The 19,191-nt window shown below is 33.4% G+C and overlaps 1 protein-coding gene across 2 annotated transcripts in view; it reads right to left on the minus strand.

Moving 5' to 3' along the window:
- The window catches only part of LOC114337959 (probable chitinase 10), a 71,479-nt gene extending 56,214 nt beyond the window's left edge, over nt 1–15,265 (minus strand). The window contains exons 1-2 of one of the 2 annotated variants that reach the window (XM_028288546.2): nt 14,828–15,265; nt 5,282–5,521 (exon numbers count right to left, since the gene is read on the minus strand). In XM_028288546.2, the coding sequence (XP_028144347.1) occupies nt 5,282–5,521; nt 14,828–14,876 (289 nt within the window). In that variant the 5' untranslated portion in view covers nt 14,877–15,265. The remainder of the gene's footprint in view (nt 1–5,281; nt 5,522–14,827) is intronic. The other variant, XM_028288553.2, reaches the window with a different exon arrangement.
- Nucleotides 15,266–19,191: the final 3,926 nt, after the last annotated feature.

The following is a 19,191-nucleotide window of genomic DNA, read 5'->3' on the forward strand; positions in this document are numbered from 1 at the left end:
TCAACTTTTTTTTCATACGCGGGATCCAGACCTACAAGGCTTGAAAGAATACAAAATGACCAAATCAGAAATGTAATGGGAGTCAAGTCAACCATCATAGACGAAATTTAAAGCAGACAACTAATTTGGTATGGTCATGTAAAAAGAATGGACGACGTAGGCTGCCAAGACAAATACTAAAATGGACGCAAAGGGAAAGAAGGAAGAGAGGAAGGCCGAAACAGTCCTGGCTAGGCGGCATTCAGAAGGCAATGTCGGAAAGGGATCTTCATCCTGGCAAATGGAACGACCGACGAAGCTGGAAAGTGAGAACCGAAAGGCGAATAACGCTATAAATGACCGGGAATAATAAATAAATAAGAGTCTGGGATGTAGGTAATATTATAAAATTAATATCAATGATTGCATGGTTATACTAGAGTTGATATTATAGCACTGCACTGTCAGAAAAAGAAATAAAACTTTTTAAGTCACTTGTGTATTTCAATACAAAAGTAATTTTTGAGCAATAAAGACAAAGAAAATCTGCGCTTATAACAAAAATGTATTTCGCCAGAATAATCCAATTTTTTATTAAACGCTTTTATTTAGTTCAATCGTTTGCGTCAAAACTTAGACGTTAATTTGAATGCCTTTTCTTCAATGCAAATGGATGAAATTTTGCAGACATATGCATTCGCGGGAACAATACACGAATAGTCGATCAAAATTTTGTGTTTATGAATTGTTTAAATAAAAAAACCATTTTAATGGAAAAAGCTTAAATTCTCTTGTTTTTTACAATGCAGAAACTATTGTAGCTAAAAATATTGTAGCTAATTATATGAACTATACATAATTTCTAAATTCTTCATAATAGGAAGACCTAAAAAGAGATGGGAAGACGAGGTCGATGAGGATGCCAGGAACTTCCTGGGAACGCGTTCATGGAAAAGAACAGCGGTAAATCAAAATGATTGGAGAAGCTTATTGAAGGAGGCCAAGGCTCGATTTGGGATGTAGTGCCATTGGATGGAGAGGATACATAATTTCACTTTTTACGTTAATTGTTTACGTTATGCTTCGTACATTAACAATAAAGTTTCAAAGGGTACCCCCCGTTAAGATAGGCAAAATGCTCACTCTCAGAATTCAATCTTTTTAATTTTTTTACGTTCTGTGCAATTAAAAAATGAGATAACGCGGATTTTTAGCTCCCCACCCCCGTTACCCCTCCCTCCACAGCCTAAAACGTAGATTTTTAGATTTAATTTTTTTTAGTTGGGTTGCAATTGATTTAGAAATTTCAAAAAATTCACACGTGTAACTGAGGCTTTTACAAAACATGTCCATTTTTTATGAACCCTTAGGTCGAGTGTACATTACCTCAAATTTTTTTTTAACTTTTTTAAAACCTCTAACTTTTTTTGGAGGGGGCTGCAGGTCCAATTTTGTTTGCATTTTGTGTATTTTATCAAAAGCTATCTCTCTGCTCCATTTTCTCCATTTTATATACTGCAACATAGATCAACTCAAGATTTTGTTAATAGATTATGTATAATTTGAAATAAATGAGTATTTTAGGATTATCAAAAAATGGGCAAAATATCTTTAAACCCCCCAAAAACCATGTTTTTTTAAGTTATGTAAGGGTTTTTGCGGGCTTAATGATATTTTTTGAGGTCGATACAGCCTGAATATATTTTTTATTTTTTTACGTTCTATATGATTTTAAAAAATTAGGACTCACCCCAATTTGAGCCCACTTCCCCTATTCCCCCTCCCCCATAGCCAAAAATGTCAATTTTTCGATTTTATTTTTTTTAAGTTGGTTTGCAATTACATAGATTAAAAATGTTGTTCTGAAGCTATTTCTCTGTGGCATTTTTGTAATTAACTATTCTAAATGGGAAATAATTCTAAATAATAATAATAAACAATTTAACTAAAAAATGATTTTATTTTCCATCTGAAATGCGATAGAGAAAATTCGATAATCTGTGACGCACTGAAAAAATGGTTTGGGATGATCTATATAAATAAGTCAGATTAAATTAAATTATTAGAAGATTTTTTTACCAAGCAACCTTTTTGTTTCATTTATTAATATTTTGTGTACTTTGACAACGACGTCCGTGGTGGACGTCGAAACGTTAATAAAATCATTTTTTAGTTAAATTGTGGCTTATGTCGCATTTAGAATAGTTAGTACCTAATTATTAAATTATAAATTACAAAAAATTCACACGCAGAGCTGAGGCTGTTACAGAACGTTTATTTTTATGGACCCGAAGGTCGACTGTACATATTATAACCTCATTTTTTTGTTTTTTAATAGGTACGTATAACTTTTTTTGGCGATGGCTGCTAATTTTTTTTTGTCTTTTGTGTATTTTACAAACCATCTACGTTTGGCTCCTAATGCAAATAGTCCACGCTGTATGCTTGTCCCGTTAGGTAAATTATTCCGATTAATTTTTTTTCAAAAACTCACTCAAAAACAGGTCCTTATAACAAATCCACATGGTGCCAGGCAGTACCGCGATCGGAAAATTGTTTAAACATTTTTTTAAACGAATTCAAAAAATAAATTTTTTCACTTCGAACAAATTTGTTTTAGATTCTCTGGATCAAGCTGAGCAAAAAAGGTATCTTGTGATTTTTCTATAAAATTGACTGTTGTCGAGTTACATGCAATTTCAAATTTGAACAACGCGAAAATAGCCATTTTCAAGGCTTAAAAACTCGATTAAAAATTATTATTATGAAAGTCATAAAGTGACCAACTCAAAGTTTAAAGCCCCCCTGCAATAGCCTAAAGAAATTTTTGTCATTATTTTATTGCTAACTATTATTTTTAATAATTAAAAATGAGCGCTAAGCATGTATTGAAGCGGCCGTCCGCGAGAGAGAAATGTACAATATTCATTGGACGTTTTAAAAAAATATCGATTGGAAGTCAAAAATACGTTTTAAAAAAATAAAAAAGGAATTTTGAGGTTATATGTATTGGACACTCGACCTACACGGGTCTATAAAAAATAGATATGTTTTGTAGACGCCTCATAAAAATTTTAAATTAATTGCAACTTTAAACAAAAAAAAAAAAATAGAAAAATTGACGTTTTTGTGGGGACAGGGGGGGGGTGGTGTGCTAAAAATGCGATTAGTCTTATTTTTTATTCACATATAACGTAAAAAAAATGAAAAAAAAAATTCAGGCTGTATCGATCGCAAAAAATAATATCATTAAGCCCGCAAAAACCCTTACATAACTTAAAAAAACATAGTTTTTGGGGGGTTTAAAGGTATTTTGCCCAATTTTTGATAATCCTAAAATACTCATTTATTTCAAATTATACATAATCTAGTAACAAAACCTTGAGTTGATCTATACTGCAGTCTATAAAATGGAGAAAATCCCTAAAATCCCCCTAAAAAACAGTTTTCCGAATTTTTCAAGGTGGCGCACCTGACGGAAAAATCTAAAAAAAAACAGAGAGATAGCTTTTGATAAAATACACAAAATCCAGAAAAAATTGGACCTGCAGGCCCCTTCAAAAAAAAGTTATAGGTTTTAAAACAGTTAAAAAAAAATTGTGAGGTTATGTACACTCGACCTAAGGGTCCATAAAAAATCAACATGTTTTGTAAAAGCCTCAGCTACACGTGTCAATTTTTTTAAATTTTTAAATCAATTGCAACCCAACTAAAAAAAATTAAATCTAAAAATCTACGTTTTTGGCTGTGGGAGGAGGGGTAAGGGGGGTGGCGAGCTAAAAACTTGCGTTATCTAATTTTTTAATTTCACAGAACGTAAAAAAAAATAAAAAATTGAATTCTAAGAGTGAGGGCATTTTGCCTATCTTAACGGGGGGTACCCTTTATCCAGTTTCTGTCCGATTTCTATCCAGTTTTCAGCGAAAAAAAATTATGGCACCGCGGAGGGACGAATGCTGCCCTTAGTATTGTCGTGATCTTCGACTGTCCATAAAACGCAAGGGTCGACTGTTGACTACGCTGTCGTGAACTTAGGCCCGAAAGTGTTTGCGTAAGGACAGGCTTAAAAGCCTGCAAAGCTTACGTTGCATTGAGCAGAGTGCGATCATTAAGGTACGTATCCATACAAAGGTGAACCCTGCTTGGTGTAGCTGCTCAAATGGATACGGCCTGCGCTCCCCTTCATATAAACCGCAAACCGGTTGAATCGAAGAGAGTAAGCGCCGAGCGACGATCACCGACGTATCCACTATGTGGAGCTATTGCGCTGAGCGAGGTTTACCCTTGTATGGATACGTACCTTTAGACGGCTTGCGCATCGACGAACTGCATTGCGAGAAATTAACAGGGTCTACACCGTGCAATAGTAAAGTATTAAAAGAGATGGAAAGACTGCGAAAACTGTAATAGGTGTAAATAATGATTTTGATTCAAGAAATGTATGAAGAAATTACAGAAGATGTACAATGTATGCATCAAAAGTTGAAATAAATTCAAAAATGTATCTGTCATATACTTACATCCTTTTCTAGAGTAAGACTAAAAATAAAAAACAAAAAAAATATGAAAAAAAATTTTAAGAAACGCTTTTCTTTAGTTATGAGTTATTAGTGACTAAAATTTAAAATATTATAAAAAAATTAACTAAAAAGCAAAAAATAAAAAATCAAACTCGAAGGATTATTCGAAAAAAACGTTCGTTATAAAAATGAAAAAATCTAACACATTCGTCAAAGAAAAGCGTGGGGCGCATCTTCATCGAATAAACAGTTTGAGGATAGCGCCCCACGCTTTTCTTTAACGAATGTGTTAGATTTTTTCATTTTTTAACGAACGTTTTTTTAGAATAATCCTTCGAGTTTGATTTTTTATTTTTTGATTTTTAGTTAATTTTTTTATAATATTTTAAATTTTGGTCATTCATAACTAGAGAAAAGCGTTTCTTAAAATTTTTTTCTCATATTTTTTTATTTAGTATTCTCTACTACAGATATCGTTACAGATAATTTGTGCAAATTCAAACATGTATAGTTTTTTACTACAAAAATACGCTGACGCCATTTAATATTTCTCATGTCAGAATCCCAAAGCGCTACCAAAATATTAGAATAGTAAGTAAATTTAAGTTATTTTCCAAATGTGTAGTTGACATTTGCAAAATACCTCATATTTATTTACTATTCTCATGTTTTCGAAGCGCTGCGCGCTGTGGAGTTCCGACGTCAGAAATCTCGAGTGACGTAAGCGTATTTGTGCAGTAAATAAAAGCATTATGTAAAATGAAATTATAAAATATACTTACAGCAGTCTACGTCTTCTTTTACGTCGCATGCTTTAACTTTATCGTTCCAATATAGCCCATTGTCACAAGTATTTACCTGAGGTGCTCCCTTACTACAAGAGTAATATTTTTGACAGTCATAAGGATAGTATTCGAATGTCTCTAAACCATTTTTGCAGTCTTCAACTATATCTCTTATTAAATTAATAGCAGAGTAATCGAATTTAGATTTTGCATGTCTAGCAGTCGTGTATGGAATAACTAAAATAGATTTAAATATACAGTATGCGGCAAAATAAACAGTACTGCAATGCGTATACAGTTGAGTCCGCGAGTCTTTACCCGTGCGTCATCATTTAAAGCATACGAAATAAGTCGATGGTAAGTCGGATATTGAAATTTACTAAACGCAACAGCAAGTCACTTACTGTCACTTGCTGTTGCGTTTAGTAAATTTCAATGTCCGACTTACCATCGACTTATTTCGTATGCTTTAAATGATGACGCACAGGAAAAGACTCGCGGACTTTTCTGTACCTCAAATTTGTATGTGTCATGCGACGAAGTGTGTCATGTGTCATGTGTCTAAGATCAGAAGAGCCATGATGATTTCCAACCTCCTTCGCGGAGATGGCACGTGAAGAAAAGATGCGACGAAACGTATTGAATGGTTTACGAACGTCGTTATAACGTAAGTGAACTGTGAACGTCGTGTTAATGCTAGGTGTTTCAGGATGGTTCTCAGTTTTGCAGAAAATTTTTGAAGTGAATACTTCTTATCGTTCGGTATGGCATTTTGGCGAGTGTAAAGTCGTATTGAGCGTCATTCAAAATCATGACGCGAGACCGTCTTTCAAAAAAAAAAAAAAATCGTGACGCTAGAGGTTAGCTTGCGGTATACGCTCTGAGCTTCGCTGGTGGCGCTCCTAGCGGATTACTAATTCAACTTTCACCGGTAATTTTTAAATTTATCATTTAATTGTTATCGCTTAACATTTACAACACAAAAAAGTAATTAAATTGTTATCGATTTTTTGATTTTGCTAATCATTTTGACGTTCTATTAATAAAATATGAATTTCTTATTTCGGATACTTTCACAATTATCGTGTAGATGGCGCTAAGATTTTTAGATTAAATTATAATTACATATTACGGAACATTAAAAAAACTTAAATTCAGTATTTAAAACGTAAGTATATTTAAGGTAAAAATATATACCACAGCTTTGACCAACTAATATTTTTTATAATTAATGTTTTTAATTTTAATTTTAAATTAATCACTTTGACATTTATGTCAAATTTCCGGTAAACGTTTACAGACTTGCCACTACTGGCGCTCGCTAATTTGTAAATATCCCCTCTACGTACGAGCTCAGAGCGTATATCATAACTTACGTAGGTAGGTATCCATATACTTATTTAAATTGAATAAAGGAATTATATTATTTATTAATTAGTTGGATTTAAACAAATTTTGCTACATTTAAATATTAATAATAAATTATATTTTTTGTATGTATCAAAAAAGAATACCTATACGTTGTTTAGGTTTGAGTTTGACAGATACGTCAAATTTAAACTAAATTTTAAATTATTGATAAATATCATTTTTGATAGTGAATTTAATTATTATTATAAAAATCAAATTAAGATATTCAAAAATACAATTTGAGTTTGAGTATAGTTTGAAAGGAATTTATTAATTTACGTTAAACTGTTACAACTTATGTTGACATATATAACGGCTTCCACTTTTAACGATAGTAGGAGACTCGTCCATCATTTGAATCGCTTATTTATGAAAGGATATAGGTCACAATAATGAAGTTTTGAGAAAATTAAAAAAAGTGATTTTCATACCACAGGGCGTCTTTAATACCTGTTTTATCAGGAACGTCGTCGTGAATAATGTTTGCAAGGCTATATCATTTGAAATGTGGTGTTACAGAAGGATGCTTAGAATTGCATAGACACAGGAGAAAACGAACACGGAAGTATTGCGGGAAATTGGCAAATAATGTGAAATAATAAACACAATCAAAATAAGAAAGTTACAATATCTGGGACACGTAATGAGGGAACAGCAATATGAAATGCTAAGACTGATAAGACAGGATAAAATAAAAGGTGGAAAGAGTATAGAAAGGAGAGTGTCATGTGTGAAGAATTTAAGGGACTGGTTTAAATGCAGTTCTATAGAACGTCGAGGTGTGCGTCAGGGTTCTATGCTTTCTCCACTATTATTCAATATATATAGCGAAACAATATGTCAGGAAGCGCTCCTAGAGCAAAACATTGGTATGAACATTAACGGAGAGTTAATTAACAATATACGATACACTAATGACACGCTAATAGTAACAGATAACCTAGCAAATTTACAGTATTTGCTAGAAAACATAAATACTCATACCAACAAGTTTGGTCTAAAACTGAACATCAAAAAGACTAAATTTATGATTGTAAAAAAGAAGCTGTACACCAATGTGAATTTAACCATAAATAATAAGCAAGTTGAAAGAGTTACGTCCTACAAATATTTAGGGGTTTGGTTCACTAGTATTAATGACCAAACAAGAGGCGAATAGAAGCAGCGAGACAGTCATTTATCAACATGAAAAAGTTGCTATGCTGCCGGGACATAACTCTGGGATTGAGAAGGAGAATGTTAACGTGCTATATTTTCTCCGTTCTGTTGAACGGCATGGAAGCTTGGACACTGAAAAAGATAAACATCAAAAACATTGAGGCATTCGAGATGTGATGCTGCAGGAGAATGTGGAAAATACCATGAACAGAGAGAGTAACAAATCAAGATGTTTTGCTGAAACCATACAAACCATACCCTAAAAACCATACAAACGAGAAATCTAGGCCACATAATGAGAGAAGAAAGTAATCCCTGCCAAGGCTCATAATTCAAAGAAAAATCTCGGGAAACAGAAATTTGGGACGTAGGAGGATTTCCCGGTTGCAAAATTTAAGGGAGTGGTACGGGTGCAGTTCAATACAATTGTTTAGAGCTGCAGCCAACAAAGTTTAGATTGCTGTGATGGTAGCCAACCTCCCATAGGAGACGGTACTGAATGAAGATAGAACTCTTTAGAGCAGCGGTAGATAGAGTAAAGATAGTGATGATGATATCCAACCTCCGATTAGGAGACGACACTTAAAGAAGAAGATCATGTATACCTACTAAATATATATAAATAATCGTAAACATTTCAATATTCATTTCAGAACTGTTTATTTTGACGCATACTGTATTACCAATTAAGCAACTTAAAACAATACACACGTAATAAAAAACGCCTTTCCTCTCAAAGCGTTTGTTATGTTATATCCCTCTCGTAAGTTCTTATATTTTCATTATTGCGTAGGGTGTTGCTATACTCGACAAAAATAATGATTAGCATCAGATAGCTCTTATTTTTGATGACTTAAACCCTTATTATATTTATGAGAAGAAAAACAGGATGTTGAAGTGTTGAAAATCAAACGATAAAATGTCTTTTAAATATTATTTTCAAGTTTAAACATAAATATGCCGTTTAAATAAGTCTTAAAAATTGAACTAATGGGTTACATTAAACATTATATCAGGGTTAATGACAAACTATATTCCACGATAATTTTTGATTATTTCATTTATAGGAGATTCTGACCAATAGAAAGCTACAGAAATCTAAATTAAATTGATAATTTTTGATAATTTCCCGTCGTCAAGTATATTACGTCAGGTGCTATTTGTTGCTATGAAAAAATACATTCAGTGACATTAATGACAATTAATGTTTTAAAAATTATAAAAGATATTACTTTCAACCGTAAAATATTTATAACAACTGTGTGTTTAATTGTACTAATTTGTACTTACATAAATAAATTACAATAAAATTTTGGTTTTGAACAGTTTTATTCATGAAATAATCGCAACAAATTGCACTCGATATCTAAAATTAATATAGAGTTTTTGCCCACGTGACACTTTGACATAATTTCACTCGCCTTCGGCTCGTGAAATTAAAACTGTCAAAGTGTCACTCGGGGAAAATTCAATAATTTTAGAGCTCTTGTGCAATTACTACTGATAATTTCCCGTCGTCAAGTATATTACGTCAGATGCCCTTCGTTGCTATGAAAAAATACATTCAGTGACATTAATGACAATTAATGTTTTAAAGATTATAAAAGTGATGACTTTCAACCGTCAAATATTTGTAACAACTGTGTGTTTAATTGTACTAATTTGTACTTACATAAATAAATTACAATAAAATTTTGGTTTTGAACAATTTTATTCATGAAATAATTGCAACAAATTGCACTCGATTATGGTGGCTCCTAACTTCTGAGCCACATTAGATAATTAAGGGTTGGTTACCCCCTACCATAAGGGTTGATGAAATAACTCGTATCACCGTAGATGCATTTATTTTGTAAGTTAGAGTACTAACGGTAAAGAGCTGGTGGTACGTTAGTTCTCAGTAGCTGTGATGTTTTCCCTTTGGGATCTCAAAAATTAATGACTTACTCTTCGCAATGGAATTAGAAGATAATAATTAGTCTTCTCCTGTTTATTGTTTTGGTATATAATGAAAGTAACATTGTTTTGGTTAAAAGCGCTGAGTCGACCCGGTTATAAAAATAATGAATACTATTGTTATTGCAAACCGACCTTGGTCAAACCTAAACTGTTACACTGATATGTGCTAATTTAGGTCGATCGTATTTACTATAAACAAACGTAGTTTGTTTTGCTAAAGACATTTAAAATTATTAAAAGGATTTGTTTTAATAAGAAAATTATTAAGAGATGCCGTGTATCCCAACACACGATGCCTAAAATTAATATAGAATTTTAGAGCTCTTATGCAATTACTACTGATAATTTTCCCGTCTACAGCAAACATTAGAACATCTTTTATTAATAATCTTTTATTTGAAAACGTGGTCCTACCCAAATATTTTTCTTGTCTCTAAAATTTGACATTTGGACGCGCCAAACTTTTGTCGCGAGGCCAAAACACTCCACGCGCCATTGGATTCCGGTTTAAAATGGCTTAAACAGGGAAAGGAAATGGATGCGAATTGCTAGGATTAGATATCAATCTAAGAAATCGATGAGGTCTATGTCTAGCTGTTGATGAACATGGACTGACGAAGAAGAATAATAAGAAAATGCAAAGTAAATAAGATTGTAATGGTTTTTCTAAAACCTGCTTCCAAGATAAAGGTGGGGTTTAAAATCAAATAAAGAGACTTTTACAACATCTATATTGGAATCAAGAAGCTTTTATTATTATGGTAGATGGCGAAGACGACAAAATTTTCATTCAAAGGGTTGTCAGAAAAGATTTTGTGTTATCCCCAATGTGGAGGTCGAATTGTGGGAGAAACTATTAACAACATCAGATATGCAGATGTACAGCTGACCCATTATGGTTGAAAGTATCGAAGATCTTCAATTGCTTATAGATTGAGTCACTAGAGAATGCTCCAATAACTGACTTAATATAAAATTTTAATACTTATTTCTAGTAAATACGACGTTGGCCCTATGCAACTGATTGTCAACAATGAACCTATTACCAAAGTTAACCATTTTAAGTATCTAGGATGTTGGATAAATGGGACACTAAATCCTGACGAAGACATTAAAACTCTTATAGTAATTGCAAGAGGATCATTTATGAAACATAGATCTACACCGCTCAATTTTCAGCTGTACTTACAAATAGGAATCAAGTTCCTAAAATTTTATGTGTATCTTGTATTACTATAATATGGATGTATAACCTGGATCATGAAGGTTAACCGGGCCTTCGAGATGAATGATAAAAAAAAAGAGAAAACTTGAATATTTGGGGCATATAATGAGAGGTAGCAGATAGTGGACACTGTAGTTAATCCTCAGCGGAAAGATCGAGAGGAAAAGGGAATGGATAGGAAAAATATTTATTTCTCCAAAACTTTCATCAATGGAGTGCCTTATCAGCAGATGAATCATTGTTACACACCGCTCAAAATAGAGAACACTATCGGCACATTTTCACGGAAGCCCACGCCTAAACTTTGGGCACCATACTCAAATAAGAAGAATATATTTAGTAGTAGTAATTAAAATTACTTAATTAATTATTATGCTACAGCGAATGGCACAAGCTTTCAATAGAGTGCCGAAGAACTACCGCATGAAAATATCAACAGCTAAGACAAAATCCCTGGTAGTGTGAAGGGAACCCATAAGATGCAAATTAGTAAGGTTAAAGAGAGCGTCCGAAAGCAAGCAAATAAAGCCAATTACGTGTCAGGATGTCTGAGGGATCTCTTCTTCTTCTTCTTTCTCGAAACTCCTTTCCCTCTTTTACCATATCTTTTTGATTCCATCACCTGCTTTGGTAGTCTTCCCTGGTCTATTATGTTAATGTGTCCATACCATTTTAATTTTCTTTTTTGGATCTTGGTTATTATAGATTCCCGTTTCAGTCTTTTTCTAATATCTTCATTCCTTATTCTATCCAATTTCGTCTTTCCTGCTATTGTTCTCAGATGCTTTATCTCCTCTGCGTTTATTGTACTGTCTAGTTTTGCATTGTTTACCCATGTCTCACTTGCATATATTACAGTTGGTACAGATATTGCATTGTATACCTTCAGTTTTATTTCTTTATCTATTTCCTTCTTTCCAAATCTTATTTTATTTAGTGCATAGTAGATTTTATTTATTTCTTTCTTTCGTCCGGTATGAGATTTCTTGATCTAGATTTCCATCCTCTGATATTATTACTCCCAGGTATTCAAACGTCGAGACTGTTTCTATTATTTCGTTTTTGCACCTAAATATCGTTTGGTTTATTTTTTCCCTTTTTTTTTTGGGTTACTATCATGGTCTTCATTTTTTTTACATTTACCTCCATTTTCAAATCTATTTCTTCCAGCCAGATATCGATTAATTTTTGCATTTTCTCTTTATCGTCTGTTATAATTACTAGGTCATCTGCATATAGTAATCTCTCCATTCTCACTGGTACTAAATTCCTATACCCTATTGTTGACTGTAATTGCCTTGACCTTCTTTTAGCGCTCTTCAGTACTCTATCCATTACTAATTATGAGGGATGTCATCTGCAGAAATAAAGATATGAGGCTTGAAGGGAGAATACGCATATATAAATCATGTGTAAGACCGATCATGACGTACGCGATAGAAACAAGATGTGGCACAGCAGAAACCAAAAAATACTGAGAACTTCAGAAATGAGAACGTTGAGGTCAATAGCTGGGAAAACACTGAGACACAGAATACCGAACGACAGAATAAGAAATCTCTGTAACATAAAAGACATAGTACGGTGGGGAAGACAGAGAAGACGAGAGCGGAATCAACATGTGACGAGAATGAACAGCGAGAGAATAGCCCGTATAGCCAGAGATTCGAAGCCAGCAAACAAGAGACCAATAGGAAGGCCCTTTAAAAGATGGCGAGATAGCTGGCAGTCAACATTACAGCTACTAATACAAGCTCAAAATCGGTTCAGAACAGGCCAAAAGGCCTAATAAGAAGAAGAAAAGAAGAAATAAAATTAATTGTAATCCTAATTTAATTTAATATTAAAAGTACTTATTGGTCATTTATGAGCAAATGCCAATAGAAGCAGATATTTAGTCCATTCTTTCACGGTTTTTGCTCTAAATTTTAAAGAACCGCATGGATTGACATGAAATTTGGCACACGCATAGCTTATATGTCAAAGAAAAAAAGTGATATTGTGCCGATGTGTGCTTTTGCCCTGGGGGTGACTTTGACCCCCTCTTGGGGGTCAAAAAATATATGTCAAAAATAAGTCCGGAAATGGGTAAACTGACTAATTTTAAGTAACTTTTGTTCTATAGAGCTTTTTCGCCAAGTCAACAGTTTTTGAGTTATTTGCGAGTGAATATGTTCATTTTTCAACAAAATAACCACATTTTTAGACGGTTTTTCGCAAATAAGTCAAAAAGTAAGTATTTTGTCGAAAAAAACGTTCTTAGCAAAAATGTAGCATATAAAAAATTTAAAAAAGTGGTGTACACGTTAGGTCTCTGGATCTCGTAGAACCAGAGTTATAGTTAATGAAAAATAGATTCATATTCACCAAATTTCAAATAGAATATTTCGACGTGAAATATCCAAAAAATTAAGCACTTTTTGGGGAAAACCCATTATAACTTTTTTAAAGTGTTTAAAAAAAGCTTTACTTCTGTTTTTACAAAAAGTTTCTAGCATTAAGTTTAAGCAAGTTACGCTCAAAATTAAGATGGTCCCTTTTGTTTTTGCAAAAAAAAAAATCAGGAAGACCACCCCCCTAATTAGCAACTTAAATGAAATTAATCGTTTCCGCTCTACAAATTATTTTACTTATGTTGTGTTTATATGATCTCTAAGTTTCATCGATTCAAAGTGCTTATTTTTGAAAAAATTTGGTTTTAAAGTAAAATTTTTAAAAATTTAAATTTTGAAAAATATGATTTTTTTCAAAATAACTTAAAAATTGCTAGAGATACCAAAAATCTCGAAAAACAAAAAAAGTCAGATTTTCATTTCTGAATATCATGCATTTTTTTGTTTTTTTGTTAGACAAAAATTGATTAAGATTTGGTGTTTCTAAATTTGCGTACATTTGTGATCAGTGACTCGTTCAACCCCTTTTAACTACAGCCCTTTCAATAATAAGGACTTTGAACCGATGAAACTTACAGATCACATAAACAATATATACACGAGTCAAGAAACTTGTGAAGTCGTAACGATTAAGTTCATTTAAGATACTAATTAGGGGGTGTGTTTCTCGATTTTTTACCAAAACCAAAAGGGACTAACATTATTTTGAGCGTAACTTGTTTAATTTTGATGTTAGAAATTTTTTTTATAAAACAAAAATGAAGCTTTTTTTAAACACTGTAAATAAGTTGTAATGAATTTTCCCCGAAATGTGCTCAATTTTTGGATATTTCACGTTAAAATATTCCATTTGAAATTTGACGAATATGAACCTATTTTTCATTAGCTATAACTCTGCTTCTACTAGGTGTAGAGACCTGATATATACACCATTTTTTAAAAATTTTTACAGGCTATATTTTTGTTACAACTGTTTTTTTGATAAAATACTTACTATTTGAGTTATTTACGAAAAACCGTCTAAAAGCGTGGTTATTTTGTTGAAAAAAATGAACATATTCACAGCCAAATAACTCGAAAATTATTGACTTAGTGAAAAAACTCTATAGAAGAAAAGTTACTTAAAATTAGCCAGTTTATCCATTTCCTGACTTTCTTTGGACGAATATTTTTTCACCCCCAAGAGGGGGTGAAAACCACCCCCAGGGCAAAAGCACATATCGGCACAATATCACTTTTTTTCTTTGACTTGTTAGCTATGTGTATGCCAAATTTCATGTCAATCCAAGCGGTTCTTTAAAATTTAGAGGTTTTGCAATATTTTACCGTTAAAGAACGGACTAATTATAGATATTTATTACAACAATGTTAATAATTTGCAAAATATTATATACTTACCACCTAATACACAAGCCAGTACTAAAATAAAATTAATTGTATTTCTCATTTTACTTTTTCAAAATACTGATCAAATTAGCTGCTCGTTGTAAAAGACAAAAATTTTATAGCCTCTTTACCGGATGAAGCAAATAATCAAACAATTTTTATCAGTAATAATTGCTTCGGATAAACAGATTTGAACAGAAAAAAACAATGAAAATTGAATTATTATACATTAGTTCTTTAAATCGATGTACACTTAACCTTGAAGCCTTGATTGATTCTTTGATTGAAATATTTGATAACAGCCTTAGTGATTTATTTTTGTGGATATTTTTTATTTGTTTATGCAACTTTGGTATTTTAAGTCTACGTGATACAATCACATAAAACAGTGCGTTGGTTGTTGACTACGTCTGATTTGTACACTATATACGATGAAAAGTCTGACTTATGATGATATCATATTATATTTTAAAAATGCTAATGAAGCAAGTGAATGAAGTATTGATCAACAACATACGATATGCTGATAGCCGTGTCTTAATTTTTGATAACGTAGCCGATCTCAACAACGTGTCACTATAATCGGAGAATACAATAAGCGAATGGGATAAGAGATTAATACCAAAAAGACTGAATTCATGAGCACTTCAAGAAACTTGGATGCACGTGAAAACTCCACCATAACACTGAATACAAAGTCCATTGAAAGAGGGAGCAAATTTAAATACTTCGGAACGTAGTTTTTTAAGACTGGGCATCTGACAGGGAAGTATAATGTAGCATTGAGCAAGCTCGACAAGCGGTACTGCTAGATGGCTTAGAGGGCTGGATACTCAAAACGAGGGATATAAAGAGATTAGAAACTTTCGAAATGTGGCTTTATCGCCGTATCCTAAAGATACCATGGATGGAGAAAGTCAGAAATGTAGATGTCCTTAAAAGAATCAACCAAGAACACGAACTTTTCGAAACCATCAAGGAAATAAAAACAGTGTATCATGGATCACATCATGCGAAGTAAAAAATACCAGTTCCTTCAACTCATGAACGAGGGTAAAATATGTGGCAAGAGAGAAATGGGACGTAAGAAAATGTCCCGGCTTCGAAATATAAGACAATGGACAGGTATTAACGACATACAATTTCTGATACGATATACAATATATTGCCAGGCCAGAAACAGAGAGGTAATGGAAAATGTGACCGCTAATATACATTAGTGGATTTGCATCTGAAGAAGAAGAATGAAGAAAGCAGTACATTTATATAAAATAGCATCTACAAACAGGTGTAGACTGTCTTATATTAAAGATCACCAAAGCACCAAAGCTTTTAAGTTGGCTTCTAGAACAAGCAGTTGGACTTCGTAAGTTCTTGATTTTTATCCAGCGTGATCGGAAGTAGAACTATAAGTACATATTTGAAATCTTCCTATAACTTTGCGTCGATTTATATATTACCATCATCATCATCAGTGGCGTTAGAGCTCTTTATGAGCCAAAGCCTTCTTCAGAACAATCCTCCATTCGCCCCTGTCTCTGGCAACTCTTCTCCATGCTCTAATTCCAATAGATTTTGAATCAGTTTCTATGTTGTCTTGGTACCTAAGTCTCGGTCTTCCCCTTGCTCGTTGTTCTATCGGCCCTCTTCGGTCAAAAACTTTTCTGACTATGGCATCTTCCTCTCGCCTGATTACATGACCTATTTGTCTATGGCATGCTACTTTAATGAATTGTACAGCTGGTTCCAAAAAAAAACTGATACGACTCCTAAAGCGTATTTTGTAGAAAATTGAGCAATGTATTTTGAAGGATAAATAATTATTATTTACATTCTGTCACTGTCACTGCCAAATCTTAAAATTTGTCACATAACTTATTCTGTTCAACGTCAAAAAATGGCTGTTTGTTTGTTTATTTTATTATTTGTCTGTCATAATAAATATAATATAATGTCAGATCAATCATACACTGCTCAAAATGATCAAAGAGTCGTATCAGTTTTTTTAGGAACCAGCGTACAACGTCAGATTCTCCAAAAATTTCTATAAAACTCAAAGTTCTAACGCCTGCGCCACAAACCTTGTTCTTTTATGCCACCATTTATTCGTCTTAGGATTTTTCGCTCAAAACGTTTGAGCAGTTCTTGGTCATTCTGAGTAAGTGACCAAGTTTCTGAGCCATATGGTAGCACTGGCCTTATTAGTGTTTTGTGGACAATCAATTTAATTTTTCTAGGTATTTTTGAGGCCATCTGTCTTCTTAAGCCATAGTAGTTCTTACTGGCGAGCACTATTCTTCTTTTAATTTCTTCACTGACATTGTTATCTCAATTTAGCAGCGAGCCTAAGTATATGAAGGTGTCGACACCTTCCAGTTCTAGGTCGTCAATTATTATTCTTGTAGGTGTCGGGTTGCTTGACCCAGTGCAACACATATATTTGGTCTTTTGAACATTTATATTTAGCCCCATTCTCTTTGCAGATGCTCTTAACGACCGAAATTCTTCAGTCAGAGATTCTTTAGATCTACTTATGATGTCTATGTCATCTGCGTATCCGACAATTTGTACTGATTTGTTAAATATAGTACCATTCGTATTAATTTGGGACTCTCGAATTATTTTTTCTAATGCCAGGTTAAATAAGAGACATGATAGTCCATCTTAGTCCATTTTTGCAATGGAAGGGTCTTGAGAAATCGTTTTAGATTTTTACCATGCTCTCTGCTCCTGTGAGCGTAAGTTCAGTTAATTGAACAAGTTGAAGCGGTATTTGAAATTCTACCATAGCAAGTAAAAGTTTACCTCTATTAACTGAGTTGTATGCGGCTTTGAAGTCCACGAATATGTGGTGGGTGTCGACGCCGAACTTTAGGGTTTTTTCAAGGATCTGACTCACTGTAAATATCTGGTCCGTTGTTGATTTATTAGGACGGAAACCGCACTGATATCCTCCTATTATTTCTTCAGCGTTGGGGAGAAGTCTTTTGTACTATACGTTGGACAACACTTTATATGCCATATTGAGTAGAGAGATGTCCCTATAATTATCACACACCATCATGTCTCCCTTTTTGTGTAGAGGATACAGTACAACCAACTTCCAGTCTGTGGGTGTTTCTTTCTGTTGCCAAATTGCAGTTATAAGTTTATGCATGTGTTTCAAGAGGGTCTCGCGGCCGTTTTTGAAAAGTTCAGCAGGGAGATTATCCAAACCGGGGGCTTAGTTATTTTTAAGTGTTAAGATGGCTTCTCTTATTCCTACTCCGGTGGGGAGTGGCTGCCGATCATCTTCATTAATTTGAAGCATGGGATCCTCCATCTCGCCATCTTCATGATTGCCACTAAGCAGTTCTTTAAAATGTTGCGCCCATCTGTTTAGTATCTGTTCCTTGTTACTAATTATAGAGCCGTCCCTCTCTTTACGGGCTATTATTCTGGGTTTGAAGTCTTTTCTGCAGCTATTTATCCTTTGGTAGAATTTTCGTATGTATTTTCCATTATGATAGTTAACAATTTCGTTTGGAGCGTGTTCGTAATGTTCTTTATTTTTCTCCTGAACATTCTCTTTTCCTCCCTTCTAAGACTTTCATAATCTTCGAGAGTTGACCTCGTTCTGCGCTGCTGGAGTCTCTTATATGCTTAATTTTTTTGTTGGTTAATATATCTACACTCTTCGTCGAACCCATCCTGATTTTTTCTGGTCTTGATAGGTTTTAATGCAGTGTCAGCCACTGTATGCATGGCTTCTTTACATTTAGTCCAATGCTCTTCTATACTTAAATTTTCACCGATATTTGGTGCCGTTTCGTCTAAGATTTTCATGTAATTAGCTCTAGGAGTTTCAGATTTTAGCACCTCAGTATTATATTTTGTGGATTTTGTGCTGTGACCTTTTTTGCGTTAGATATGCGTGCTCTGAGCTTTGATTTTATAAGGCAGTAGTCAGTGGTCGGAGTCTATATTAGTACCTCGACATGCTCTTATGTCCAGTACATCGGAGAAATATCGACTACCTATGAGTACGTGGTCAATTTGATTCTTGGTCTGGCCATCTGGCCAGGCACGTAGCCAGGAAATGTTCTTGAGGGGGGTCCAAATACAAGTCAAATTTTTTGTTAGGTTAGACGGTAAGGTATTGAAAAACATATTCAAAATAAATTTTAGATCCATATACAAAATTTGAAAAAACTATTTTAATATTTTAAAAATTGCAATAACAAGTGTTTACTACTTTACTAAGATATAACATATATATGACGACAATCTTATTCTAGTACAGTACGTTGTTTTTAATAGCTAATTTCACTATTGTATCTTTAATATCATCTTAACTTCCCTGATGTTAGTGACTACTAACGAAATATAGAATTCCG

This window comes from Diabrotica virgifera, chromosome 4, assembly GCF_917563875.1.
Source record: "Diabrotica virgifera virgifera chromosome 4, PGI_DIABVI_V3a".
NCBI lineage: Eukaryota > Metazoa > Arthropoda > Insecta > Coleoptera > Chrysomelidae > Diabrotica > Diabrotica virgifera.